The sequence below is a fragment of the Oncorhynchus masou genome, chromosome 31 (assembly GCF_036934945.1).
Source record: "Oncorhynchus masou masou isolate Uvic2021 chromosome 31, UVic_Omas_1.1, whole genome shotgun sequence".
Taxonomy (NCBI): domain Eukaryota; kingdom Metazoa; phylum Chordata; class Actinopteri; order Salmoniformes; family Salmonidae; genus Oncorhynchus; species Oncorhynchus masou.
Window position 1 is genome coordinate 82,893,878 of NC_088242.1, and position 12,633 is coordinate 82,906,510.

General features: G+C 46.1%; 1 protein-coding gene across 1 annotated transcript in view; it reads right to left on the reverse strand.

Moving 5' to 3' along the window:
* Window positions 1–1,237: 1,237 nt before the first annotated feature.
* LOC135524574 (fibrillin-2-like) overlaps window positions 1,238–12,633 on the reverse strand; it is a 133,132-nt gene continuing 121,736 nt past the window's right edge. Inside the window, exons 55-64 of the mRNA XM_064952237.1 lie at window positions 12,431–12,556; window positions 12,046–12,252; window positions 11,764–11,889; window positions 11,525–11,647; window positions 8,197–8,313; window positions 7,720–7,848; window positions 6,086–6,205; window positions 5,581–5,812; window positions 5,037–5,196; window positions 1,238–4,882 (exon numbers count right to left, since the gene is read on the reverse strand). Of these exons, the coding sequence (XP_064808309.1) occupies window positions 4,511–4,882; window positions 5,037–5,196; window positions 5,581–5,812; window positions 6,086–6,205; window positions 7,720–7,848; window positions 8,197–8,313; window positions 11,525–11,647; window positions 11,764–11,889; window positions 12,046–12,252; window positions 12,431–12,556 (1,712 nt within the window). The 3' untranslated portion in view covers window positions 1,238–4,510. The remainder of the gene's footprint in view (window positions 4,883–5,036; window positions 5,197–5,580; window positions 5,813–6,085; window positions 6,206–7,719; window positions 7,849–8,196; window positions 8,314–11,524; window positions 11,648–11,763; window positions 11,890–12,045; window positions 12,253–12,430; window positions 12,557–12,633) is intronic.

Here is a 12,633-nt window from a genome sequence, read left to right on the forward strand (position 1 = left end):
CAGTACATTCAGCAGTTACGACCTTTTTAACCAATATTATTCTCTGACAGATTATTATTATATTACAACTGTGTTTACCGATGCAGTCACCTCTTTAAGAAACCAAACGGGTGATTTGTCTTCATAGAAATATTATTAGTGTGTTTTGTGTCTGTATAACTGAAACAAAGCCATATATTTACTATCTATATCTACATATTCTTTGGTTGACCTGTTTGCTTTAGCCACCCTGCCAAGCTTGGTGAAAATGAACTCTACAACTGCGACTTTTAGAAAGACCAGAAATACTTTATTTTTGTATGCCGACTCAAGTTTGGAGTCTCCTTTTTGCTAGTGTTTTCTGTGGTTTGTAGCTCTCAATCTTATCGTTGGACTGTGATTCTTGAGGTAGCCAGGTTTTGGGACGAGGGGAGTCAGAGCAGGCAGCTTTGCTTGCGTTTTCAAGATTTGTAAGTAGATATATTTCCTAACTGCTTTGTTTTTGCTACGCAAAGTTTCATTCTGTGAAATAAAATGGGGTTCTTCAATATCCTGTGTGGGGGTGAATGGTTGGAATGGGTAGATACGGGTAATTGACAAAATAAAGGAAACACTTAAGTAAATGAGGGATACAATGTATATTGAAAGAAGGTGCTTCCACACAGGTGTGATTCCTGAGTTGATTAAGCAATTAACATCCCATCATGCTTAAGGTCATGTATAAAAATGCTCAGTTATTAAAATGCCCCATTATTTGGGCTACCATGGCTAGAAGAAGAGATCTCAGTGACTGAAAGAGGCATCTCAAAGGAGCATAGGGGTTTAAAAATGTATATGTGTGTGTGTGTGTGTGTGTGTGTGTGTGTGTGTGTGTGTGTGTGTGTGTGTCACCAGATCTCAACCCAATTGAACACTTATGGGAGATTCAGGAACGGTGAGTGAGACAGTGTTTTCCACCACCACCAACAAAACACCAAATTATGGAATTTCTTGTGGAAGAATGGTGTTGCATCCTTCCAGTAGAGTTCCAGACACTCGTAGAATCTATGCCAAGGTGCATTGAAGCAGTTTTGGCAGCTTGTGGTGGCTGAATGCCCTATTAAGACACTTTGTTGGTGTTTCCTTTATTTTGGCAGTTACCGATAACTCTTCCTGTAAAATCAATAAAACATATCAGCACATTAACTCACTTTAATCACCTTAACAAAGCGCTAATGGGACATTCATCGAGCTGGAAAATGAAACTCCAAGACAATCCTTTAAAAATATAACCCACAATACTTTTATTGCCATTAAATGTCACTGACAAAAGTTTACAAAATGATGAGAATCACTCAGATTTGACAGATCGCACATGTGTACACCCAATTAATGTTAGATTCGTTCCAGCATAAAATAAGAGTTTGGAAAATGAGAAAAGACTAGTTTGTCAGGGATGTTCAGTTTTGCCCCAGTTAGAGGTATGGTATGGCTCAATGATTGTCATGGAAACCATCAGCTGGTTTCAGAGAGAGCTCCAGGTGTTGAGTCTGTCTGTGTTCTCTACACCCTCCTGAGCACCTCTAAAGAAATGACATTCAAGTTCTTTTTTCCCTCAAATTCAAATCAGAACTGACTGATTGAGCGATACCAGTGAAGTTCAAGTTTGACACTGAAGCTGAGATACAGTACGCACACGCACATTATTTTCTTAACATGTATTGGCAAATAAAATAACGGACAGACAAAAAAAAGATAAAGTATACAATGTTCCCATGTTCGAAAAATGGTTATGCATAAATATAGCCCAGGCTGTGGGAACAGTGCAGTAACCTTGGATGTTCAGAGAGCAAAATCATAATTGAGCATCAGAAATAGGTTACGAGACAGAAGCCACATTTATACCTGGTTCTAACATGCGTCCTTTGTTCTGATCTTGTCCTCATTCTGATTGTGCCCACATTTTAGACAGGTGTAGGTGATTCAAAAGACTCATTGTGAACTGATTTTAATCAGATCTTATAAGTGTAAACAAACAAGATCGGCAAGAGATCAGAACAAGAATGGGACGAGATCAGAACGAGATCGGAACTAAGGATGTATGCTAGCGGCAGGTATAAACAGGGCTAGGGACACTCACTGCCAGAGTGAGCGATAGATGGCCATGTTTTTGCATTGATCCTATAGGCTTGTTACAGTGTCAACATCATGATAGAGAGACAAACTGTAGAGTGGGAATGCTACTATAGTAGTGTGTTTTGGTCTCTGACACTCAATCCAAACATGTCCCAGATCTGTTTGTGCTATGGTTGTTGCACAAACTGATCTGGGATCAGGCTACTGGTAATCCGCACCCACTAACCGACAGCATTATGAGCTCAGAGACTACAGTATGAGCTGAGAAGGACGATGATAGGTACAGTGTTCTAATCTACTGCATGATCACAAAATAGATGCCACTAGGATTTGATTTGATCTTTTCTTTTCTGTGCAAACAAAGCCACCAGCACTTTAAGGCATTCAATCTTGGGCAGCCTTGACGCTTTTAAAAACAACATAAAAAACATCTACATTTCACTTAAAAATATACAATTACATTTTCAAGAAGCAAGTTCGATAATATTGGTTTTCAGCATTGAGACATTACAAAAGACAGACAAACATGAAACATAAAACCTAGTAAGAATGACAGTTTTTGCAATCAAGATTCAAGACCGATTTTTTTTTTGTACATCATGTAAGAGACGGAATTATTTAGCACCTTTTTCTCTGATAAAAAAATAATTGTGAGCTGATGGATGCTTGTTTTCAGTGAGTTTTGGTGTTCACCTGTGTGTTTGTGCCCGCATTTATGTGTGTTCTGTAAAAATCCCAAACGTTACCTGTCTGTTGTGGTAACGTTGTTATGTACCATTGAGGTTGTTACAATATGTTTCGTCTCCAGCTATGTTTCTATATGGGCTGCAGTTGGTTCAAGCCATCCAATAAGTTCCCACTACCAGTCAGAATGTCAACTCTCAGAAAAGCTTCAAAATAAAGTTCTGACTAAAGCCGAATCCCTCAGGATGTTTGCTGCGTTTCTAAGCAAAATCTCCCTGATTAAATTCAAAGAGCAGTTTCAGTGCATGATATAAAACTGCAGCACCACTAGTACAATGTCCTGGCAGTCTTTTGGAGAGAGGGCTTGAGGTAGTAATCACCCCTAACCACTGAACTAGGATCAGAGTACCCTACCCGCGATTCCCACCTTCCATTAGGGAGATAAAACAATATCTGATCCTGGACCAGTGATTAGGGGCGGCCTCTACCTCCTCTTCTGTCTCTGAGACACTGGACATGGTTCATGCTGAGGGACAGTGTGGCCCTCTCCTGGCCAGAGGCAGCATTACAACAGCGTTGTATGGTGAGTGGAGGACATGAGTGAAACGCATTGAGGTAACAGAACGCGGGCCGGCAGCACATGCCATCACACCAGAGGGTCCCTGCTTACCGATGGTGATTTACTCCTAGAGTTGTATACTATGCATGATGACCAACTCTCCATTACTGTTAAACCTGACATGTGTAAATGTTGCAGTCCTTCGTGTGAAGTTTTTTGACAGTACAATACATGAAATGACACAGAATACCGAGTAGGGCGAAGCATGACCTCTATCCCCAGTGTTGTGATTTCACAGAGATTACAGACAGGCGAGGGACTGCTTGGACCACCATTCACCAACACACACCCTTAGAACTCTTTTATCAAATCAGTGGTTCTTACCTTTCCACATCATCATAATAAGATTGTCCTCCACACGCTCAACTCAACAGTAAAATACCCCCCCACTTTATAGCACATTATTTAGCATTTCAACAATTTTCAGCTTTTTTGTGCATCTTCTTCCATTTCTACTTCATCCCAGAGGTTCATGGATTCGAAGGCATGAATCGATTCTCATCAGCCATTTTGTGTGTAAAATCTAAAATGGCAGGGTTTTGTGGTCCAAGCACTGCACACCTTTCTGTAATCTCCTCCACTCGTTCTCCAAGTAGAATACAGATGTAGGATCTTAATTTGATCACTCCTTTGTTGCTGGAAATGTTCCTGCACAGCAGGAAATGCAAACTTGTAGTATATTTGATTGTAGTATATACATTTCCAATTAGAAATTTCAGACTTGATTTGCCCTAACAAAAAAATGATCAACCCCTACAAAAATGCCCATTAATTATAATCCACGTAATAATTCACATTTCCTGTTGCTGTATAATTATTTTCCTGCTGTAGCAAACTGGCTCAAATTAAGATATTACATCTATAGGAGGGGTGGGTCTAGGGTGGGTAGATACAGTAAGGAGGGCAAGGAGGGGTGTGGGTCGTCAGGGAAACAAAATAAAATACTTGACAATTAAAAAGTGGTGGTTGGGCTGGTTGACTGAGTCTTTCAAAGCACCCTACCCCAATTTATTGGATGGTCCTGGGGTAAAGGTCAAAGATCAGAGGGGTCATGATAAGATTAGTCCAGGGGCGGGAAGGAAGGAGGTTGGGGAGAGTTGGAGTGCTTGCAGCTCAGTTCAGGTGGATGTGCAGCTTGATGCGCAGGGCGTCTCCTATCTCTCCCAGCAGGTAGTCGCTGTCGTGTTCCTCCTCCAGCTGTCGGAGGCGCCGCGGCCCAAACAGGGGCAGACTAGCGATCTCCAGGCGGTAGGAGCCAGGGGGAGGTGGCTTCTTGCCCAACCTCAGCACGCTCTTCCCATTGTGGCGTTCCAGCAGGCGGAAGTGCTCGTCCTGGTTGCCGTGGGTGATGATGTAGCGCACATGGTGCTCCAGCGGCTCCAGGGCCGGCAGCAGCTCCAGCAGGGGCTCCTTGTTGTGCAGCGAGGCCAGGCTCAGGTTCATGGGGATGGACTCCTGGGTGTCTAGGCTGGCCATGCTCACCTCCTGGAGAGATGAGGGAGGAGAGGGTCAGCACATAGCAACATAACAAAAAACATACACATACACACAACATACACATTTATAACCTGTAGATTTGAGGAGTGAGAGACTTCAAAATAGCAGAAAAAGAGAAGAGGAAAGAGAGTAGCAATAGCACCTTGAGGTCGTTGTCTCCATCAGAGTGACGTCTGTGTCGGCCCTTCTTGCCGACGTCTCCGTTGATCTTACATTCGTAGCAGGCCTCTGGAGACAGACTGTCCTCATCATCTCCCTCTGAGCTAAACTGGTCCTGGAAGCCCTGACCTGAAATACAATGACTGGGGAGAGAACAGAAAGAGAGAGAGAAGTCAGGACTCACAGTAGAACTCACAGTAGAACGCACAGTAGAATTCACATTCCCTAACACTGAGAGATACTCTTTCTTGTGGAGAAAATAAGTGTGACTGTTTATACAGCGTTGTGTTGTATGAGGTTCCCAGTGGTTCCAAATACATGTTTGTGCTGTGACCAACCTAAAGCTTTTGAAGTCTATAAGATATTTTTGATTTAAAAAAAATTCTTCATTCAATAAGTGAATAAAAGCAATGGTTGCAACCAAGACCAAGTTTTGAGCCATTAAGGAATCAGCCACAAGCCACAACCCATTGGGGAATCCCTGGTGTCAGTCAGTCGATGTAAGGCTGAGTCTCCCATCCACTCACCCCTGTCCAGCCCTGTAGTAACCTCCAGGACAGCCACACAGGTATCCTCCGTCTGTGTTGGAGCAGCCGAAGCTGCAGGGGTTACTGCCCATGGAACACTCATTGACATCCTGGCACCCACCCCCTCCCAGCTCAAAGTCAAAACCGGATGGACACACACACTTAAAGCTGCCCAGGGTGTTGTAGCAGGAGGCCGAGCCACACACAGACACACCTGAACACTCGTTCTCATCTACAGAGAGAAAGAGAGAGAGAAAGATAGATTGATGGGTCAAAATGAGTAAAAGACAAGCCTAAGCACGATGTGCACACGATATCAGATTTAGTTGATCGATGCAGATACTTGGTAAATTAGGTCCTGAATTGAGATTATGACACACAGAGGACAGCTCCTGTGTCTCAATACTGGGCAGTGACATATCTTGTGGCCATATGCACCCCTTGAAGCAAAAAGTGTTTAAGTAAGTGACTGGTCTTGTGACTGGTGTGTGTCTGTCCCACTCACCCACACACTGGTTCCACTGGTAGTGTTGCACATAGCCCTGAGGACAGCCACAGCGGAAACCTCCCATCATGTTCTGACAGCCATGCTGACAGCGATGGTTACTACCACACTCATCCACATCTGAAGGAGAGGTCACAGACATGGGGAGGTTAGACATTCCATAAGGCATTTTGGGTTACATCTTGCAAAAGTTGGTGGAGTGTATGTGTGTGTGTGTTTATGGCGGGGAGTGTGTGTGAGTGTGCTTATGGCGGGGAGTGTGTGTGTCTGCTTATGGCGGGGAGTGTGTGTGTCTGCTTATGGCGGGGAGTGTATGTGTCTGCTTATGGCCCGGAGTGTGTGTGTCTGCTTATGGCGGGGAGTGTGTGTGTCTGCGGGGAGTGTTAGTGTATGTGAGTGGCGGGAGTGTATGTGTGTGTGTTTATGTGTGTGTGTGCTTATGGCGGGAGTGTATGTGTCTGCTTATGGCGGGAGTGTGTGTGTCTTATGGCGGGGAGTGTGTGTGGGAGTGTGTGTGAGTGTGCTTATGGTGGCTTATGGCGGGAGTGTGTGTGAGTGTGCTTATGGCGGGGAGTGTGTGTGTCTGCTTATGGCGGGGAGTGTGTGTGTCTGCTTATGGCGGGGAGTGTGTGTGTCTGCTTATGGCGGGGAGTGTGTGTGTCTGCTTATGGCGGGGAGTGTGTGTGAGTGTGCTTATGGCGGGGAGTGTGTGTGTGTGCTTATGGCGGGGAGTGTGTGTGTGTGTGCTTATGGCGGGGAGTGTGTGTGTCTGCTTATGGGGGAGTGTGTGTGTGTGTGCTTATGGCGGGGAGTGTGTGTGTGTGCTTATGGCGGGGAGTGTGTGTGTGTGTGCTTATGGCGGGGAGTGTGTGTGTGTGCTTATGGCGGGGAGTGTGTGTGTGTGTGCTTATGGCGGGGAGTGTGTGTGTGTGTGCTTATGGCGGGGAGTGTATGTGTGTGTGCTTATGGCGGGGAATGTGTGTGTGTCTGCTTATGGCAGGGAGTGTATATGTGTGTGCTTATGGCGGGGAGTGTGTGTGTGTGTGCTTATGGCGGGGAGTGTGTGTGTGTCTGCTTATGGCAGGGAGTGTATATGTGTGTGCTTATGGCGGGGAGTGTGTGTGAGTGTGCTTATGGCGGGGAGTGTGTGTGTCTGCTTATGGCAGGGAGTGTGTGAGTGTGTGCTTATGGCGGGGAGTGTATATGTGTGTGCTTATGGCGGGGAATGTGTGTGTGTCTGCTTATGGCAGGGAGTGTATATGTGTGTGCTTATGGCGGGGAGTGTGTGTGTGTGTGCTTATGGCGGGGGTGTGTGTGTGTCTGTGTGTGTGTGTGCTTGGCGGGAGTGTGTGTGTGGGTGCTTAGTGTGTGGCGGGAATGTGTGTGTGTGTGCTTATGGCGGGGAGTGTATATGTGTGTGCTTGTGGGGAGTGCTTGTGTGTGGCTTATGGGAGTGTGTGTGTGTCTGCTTATGGCAGGGAGTGTATATGTGTGTGCTTATGGCGGGGAGTGTGTGTGTCTGCTTATGGCGGGGAATGTGTGTGTCTGCTTATGGCAGGGAGTGTGTGAGTGTGTGCTTATGGCAGGGAGTGTGTGTCTGTGTCTGCATGCGTGCTTGTGTGTTGGATCCTTACCTTCACACTCCAGGCCAGTGGTGTCCAGAGAAAAGCCTTTCCCACAGTCACAGTTGAAGCTGCCGGGAGTGTTGACACAGGAGGCTCTGGAGCCACACACACTGTTCTGCCCATTACACTCATTGTTGTCTACGAGAGATGAAGATACACATTCATGAGATTTCATTCAAAAGAATGTTTGGGTTCAAATTAGGTGCAAGTGAGGTGCTTAAGGGAACTACCAGCTCTAAGTCTAAGGGTTCTTTAACTTTTCTAGGTAGTAGAATTAAGTAGAAGTAGTAGAAGTGTGTATCTTGTTCATGGCTTGTTCACCGTAAGGTTGCAAGTTCAAATCCCTGAGCTGACAAGGTACAAATCTGCCGTTCTACACCTGAACAGGCAGTTAACCCACTGTTCATAGGCCATCATTGAAAATAAGAGTTTGTTCTTAACCGACTTGCCGAGTTAAATGAAGGTAAAAAATAAAAAAAAACTCACCAATGCAGGCGGTCTGGTGCTGGGTGAAACCTGCAGGACACTTGCATGTAAACCCTCCGATGGTGTTGACACACAGGAACTGACAGTTGTGCTGCTTGGTGGAACACTCATCCAGATCTGGAATTGAGGGGTAAAAATATGGATGTTGCGAGCCTACCAGACGAGCTGAATGTCTTATGTGCTCGCTTCATGAAAAGCAACACCGAACCATGCATTAGAGCACTAGCTGCCCTGGATGACTGTGTGATCCCGCTCTCCGTAGCCAACCTTTAAAGAGGTCATCATTCACAAGACCGTGGGGCCAGACGGAATACCAGGATGTGTACTCTGACCAGCTGGCAAGTGTCTTCGCTAACATTTTCCCTGAGTAATAACTTAACACCAAAGTCCCTGTGCCCAAGAACACCAAGGTAACCTGTTTAAATGACTATCGCCTCGTAACATTCACATCTATAGCCATGAAATGCTTTGACAGGCTGGTCAAGACTCACATCAACACCATCATCCCAGATACCCAGGACCCACTCCCACTCTGCATACCACCCCAACAGATCCACAGATGACGCAATCTTTACTCCACTCCACCCTGCCCTCTCCCACCTGGACAAGAGGAACACCTATGTTAGGATGCTGTTCATTGACTACAGCTCAGTGTTCAACACCATAAGCTCAGGTCCCTGGGACTGAACACCTCCCCCTGCAACTGGATCCTGGACATCCTGAACAAAGATTTGGCCAACAGATCTTCAACAAGTTATACCGCGGCACCATTGAGAGCATCTTGACTGGCTGCATCACCGTTTGGTATGTCCACTGCTTGGCTTCCAACTGATAGGCGCTACAAGGGGAGTGCGTACGGCCCAGTACATCACTGGGGCCAAGCTCCCTGCCTTCCAGGACCTCTATATCAGGCTCCAGCCAACCAAGTCAGAGACTGTTCTTTCTGCTACCGCACGGCAAGCGGTACCGATGCCTAGAAGTCTAGAACCAACATGACCCTGAACAGCTTCTACCTTTTCTAGTGTTAGCATTTTTCAATTTTTTTTTTCTCTCTACATTTTTTAAAATGTATTTTATTTGACATTTATTTAACCAGGTAGGCAAGTTGAGAACAAGTTCTCATTTACAATTGCAACCTGGCCAAGATAAAGCAAAGCAGTTCGACACATACAACAACACAATTACACATGGAGTAAAACAAACATACAGTCAATAATACAGTAGAAAAATAAGTCTATATCCTATGTGAGCAAATGTGGTGAGATAAGGGAGGTAAAGGCAAAAAAGGCCATGGTGGCAAAGTAAATACAATATAGCAAGTAAAACACTGGAATGGTAGATAAGCAGTAGAAGAATGTGCAAAGTAGAAATAGAAATAATGGGGTGCAAAGGAGCAAAATAAACAAATAAATAAATAAATACAGTAGGGAAAGAGGTAATTGTTTGGGCTAAATTATAGATGGGCTATATACAGGTGCAGTAATCTGTGAGCTGCTCTGACAGCTGGTGCTTAAAGCTAGTGAGGGAGGTAAGGGTTTCCAGTTTCAGAGATGTTTGTAGTTTGTTCCAGTCATTGGCAGCAGAGAACTGGAAGGAGAGGCGGCCAAAGGAAGAATTTGTTTTGCGGGTGACCAGAGAGATATACCTGCTGGAGCACGTGCTACGAGTGGGTGATGCTATGGTGACCAGCGAGCTGAGAGAAGGGGGGCCTTTACCTAGCAGGGTCTTGTAGATGACCTGGAGCCAGTGGGTTTGGCGTCGAGTATGAAGCGAGGGCCAGCCAACGAGAGCGTACAGGTCGCAGTGGTGGGTAGTATATGGGGCTTTGGTGACCAAACGGATGGCACTGTGATAGACTGCATCCAATTTATTGAGTAGGGTATTGGAGGCTATTTTGTAAATGACATCACCGAGGATTGGTAGGATGGTTAGTTTTACGAGGGTATGTTTGGCAGCATGAGTGAAGGATGCTTTGTTGCGAAATAGGAAGCCAATTCTAGATTTAACTTTGGATTGGAGATGTTTGATGTGGGTCTGGAAGGAGAGTTTACAGTCTAACCAGACACCTAGGTATTTGTAGTTGTCCACATATTCTAAGTCTGAACCGTTCAGAGTAGTGATGCTGGACGGGCGGGCAGGTGCAGGCAGTGATTGGTTGAAGAGCATGCATTTAGTTTTACTTGTATTTAAGAGCAGTTGGAGGCCACGGAAGGAGAGTTGTATGGTATTGAAGCTCGTCTGGAGGATGGTTAACACAGTGTCCAAAGGAGGGCCAGAGGTATACAGAACGGTGTCGTCTGCGTAGAGGTGGATCAGAGACTCACCAGCAGCAAGAGCGACATCATTGATGTATACAGAGAAGAGAGTCGGCCCAAGAATTGAACCCTGTGGCAACCCCATAGAGACTGCAAGAGACCCGGACAACAGGCCCTCCGATTTGACACACTGAACTATATCAGAGAAGTAGTTGATGAACCAGGCGAGGCAGTCATTTGAGAAACCAAGGCTATTGAGTCTGCCGATGAGGATGTGGTGATTGACAGAGTTGAAAGCCTTGGCCAGGTCAATGAATACGGCTGCACAGTATTGTTTCTTATCGATGGCAGTTAAGATATTGAATCTGTTTGTTCACTTGGCTTTCAAAGACCTTAGAAAGGCAGGGTAGGATAGATATAGGTCTGTAGCAGTTTGGGTCAAGGGTGTCCCCCCTTTGAAAAGGGGGATGACCGCAGCTGCTTTCCAATCTTTGAGAATCACAGACGACATGAAAGAGAGGTTGAACAGCCTAGTAATAGGGGTTGCAACAATTTCGGAAGATCATTTTAGAAATAAAGAGTCCAGATTGTCTAGTCCGGCTGATTTGAAGGGGTCCAGATTTTGCAGCTCTTTCAGAACATCAGCTGACTGGATTTGGGAGAAGGAGAAATGGGGAAGGCTTGGGTGAGTTGCTGTGGGGGGGGGGTACAGTGCTGTTGACCGGGGTAGGGGTAGCCAGGTGGAAAGCATGGCCAGCCGTAGAAAAATGCTTATTGAAATTCTCAATTGGTGGTGACAGAGTTTCCTATCCTCAGTGCAGTGGGCAGCTGGGAGGAGGTGTTCTTATTCCACATGGACTTTACAGTGTCCCAGAACTTTTTTGAGTTTGTGTTGCAGGAAGCAAATTTCTATTGAAAAAGCTAGCCTTGGCTTTTCTAACTGCCTGTGTATATTGGTTTCTAACTTCCCTGACATTGTTGACAAAGGGCCCGTAAGTAAGCATTTCACTGTTAGTCTACACCTGTTGTTTAAGAAGCATGTCACAAATAAAATTAGATATGATTTGACCCACCTTTGCAGGTCTTTCCGTCAGGCTGCAGAGTGTATCCTCTGGGGCAGGAGCACAGGTAGCTGCCCTCTGTGTTCTTACACAGGAAGTTACAGGGCCTGGGAGATGCGGAACACTCATCCATATCTAAAAAAAGAACAGGAAACAGTAGTAAGTAATATGATCAGAATGAGGGCCATTTCTACCCCGAGGCAGGATGGTTTGGTCCAAGGCCCAGTAAGAGAGAGAGAGATGGGTCATACCAATGCAGGAGGTGCCGGTGAAGTCGGTGGTATAACCCACGTTGCAGTGGCAGCGGAACGATCCGATGGTGTTGATGCACTGGCCGTTCTTACACAGGTCTGGCATCACCGTGCACTCATTGATGTCTGCAACAACAGTAGGCAAGGAGGTTAGACAAACACACACACACACACACACACACACACACACACACACACACACACGCACACGCACATGCCTATCTCCTTTAACATCTCCTCTCCCCTTCCCTCAACCCATTCTCACATCCTCTCCCCTCTAACCTCTGCCGTCGGTGGTGTACCCGGGTCCCAGCGGGCACATCCTCTTGTACTGCACGGTGCCAGGCAGAGGGCAGAGCTCACACTGGGGTCCCCAGCCACGTCCGAGGTTGCAGCAGCACTCAGATTTGGTGACACTGTTCCTATTGGTGGAGCCCTGTTGGCACATAGTCTGGAGCACCTCGGTGAAACAGAAGCCCTGTCGGTTATCTGTAGGGGTGGAGGCAGGAGAGAGAGATGACTCAGCAATATGCAGTTGCTGTATATCAAATGTGTGTGTGGAAGGGGTGATACATTCTTTCATTGTTTTGTTTTGATGTGGTTACATTGAAATTGCATGGATGGGTTGTGCATCCTTCTGCAGAATCCTTTGAGGCGATATTCTCACCGATACAGTCCGTTCCGGTGGAGCTGGGCTGGAAGCCCTCGTTGCACACACAGCGGTAGCTTCCCACTGTGTTCTCACAGCGCCCGTTCTTACAGATGCCAGGCTTTGCACGACACTCATTCAGGTCTGCCAGGGGGAGGAGGATGAAAGATGAGAGGAGAGGAAGATGAGAGAGAAGAGAAGGGGCGAAGGAGAAGAGGGGA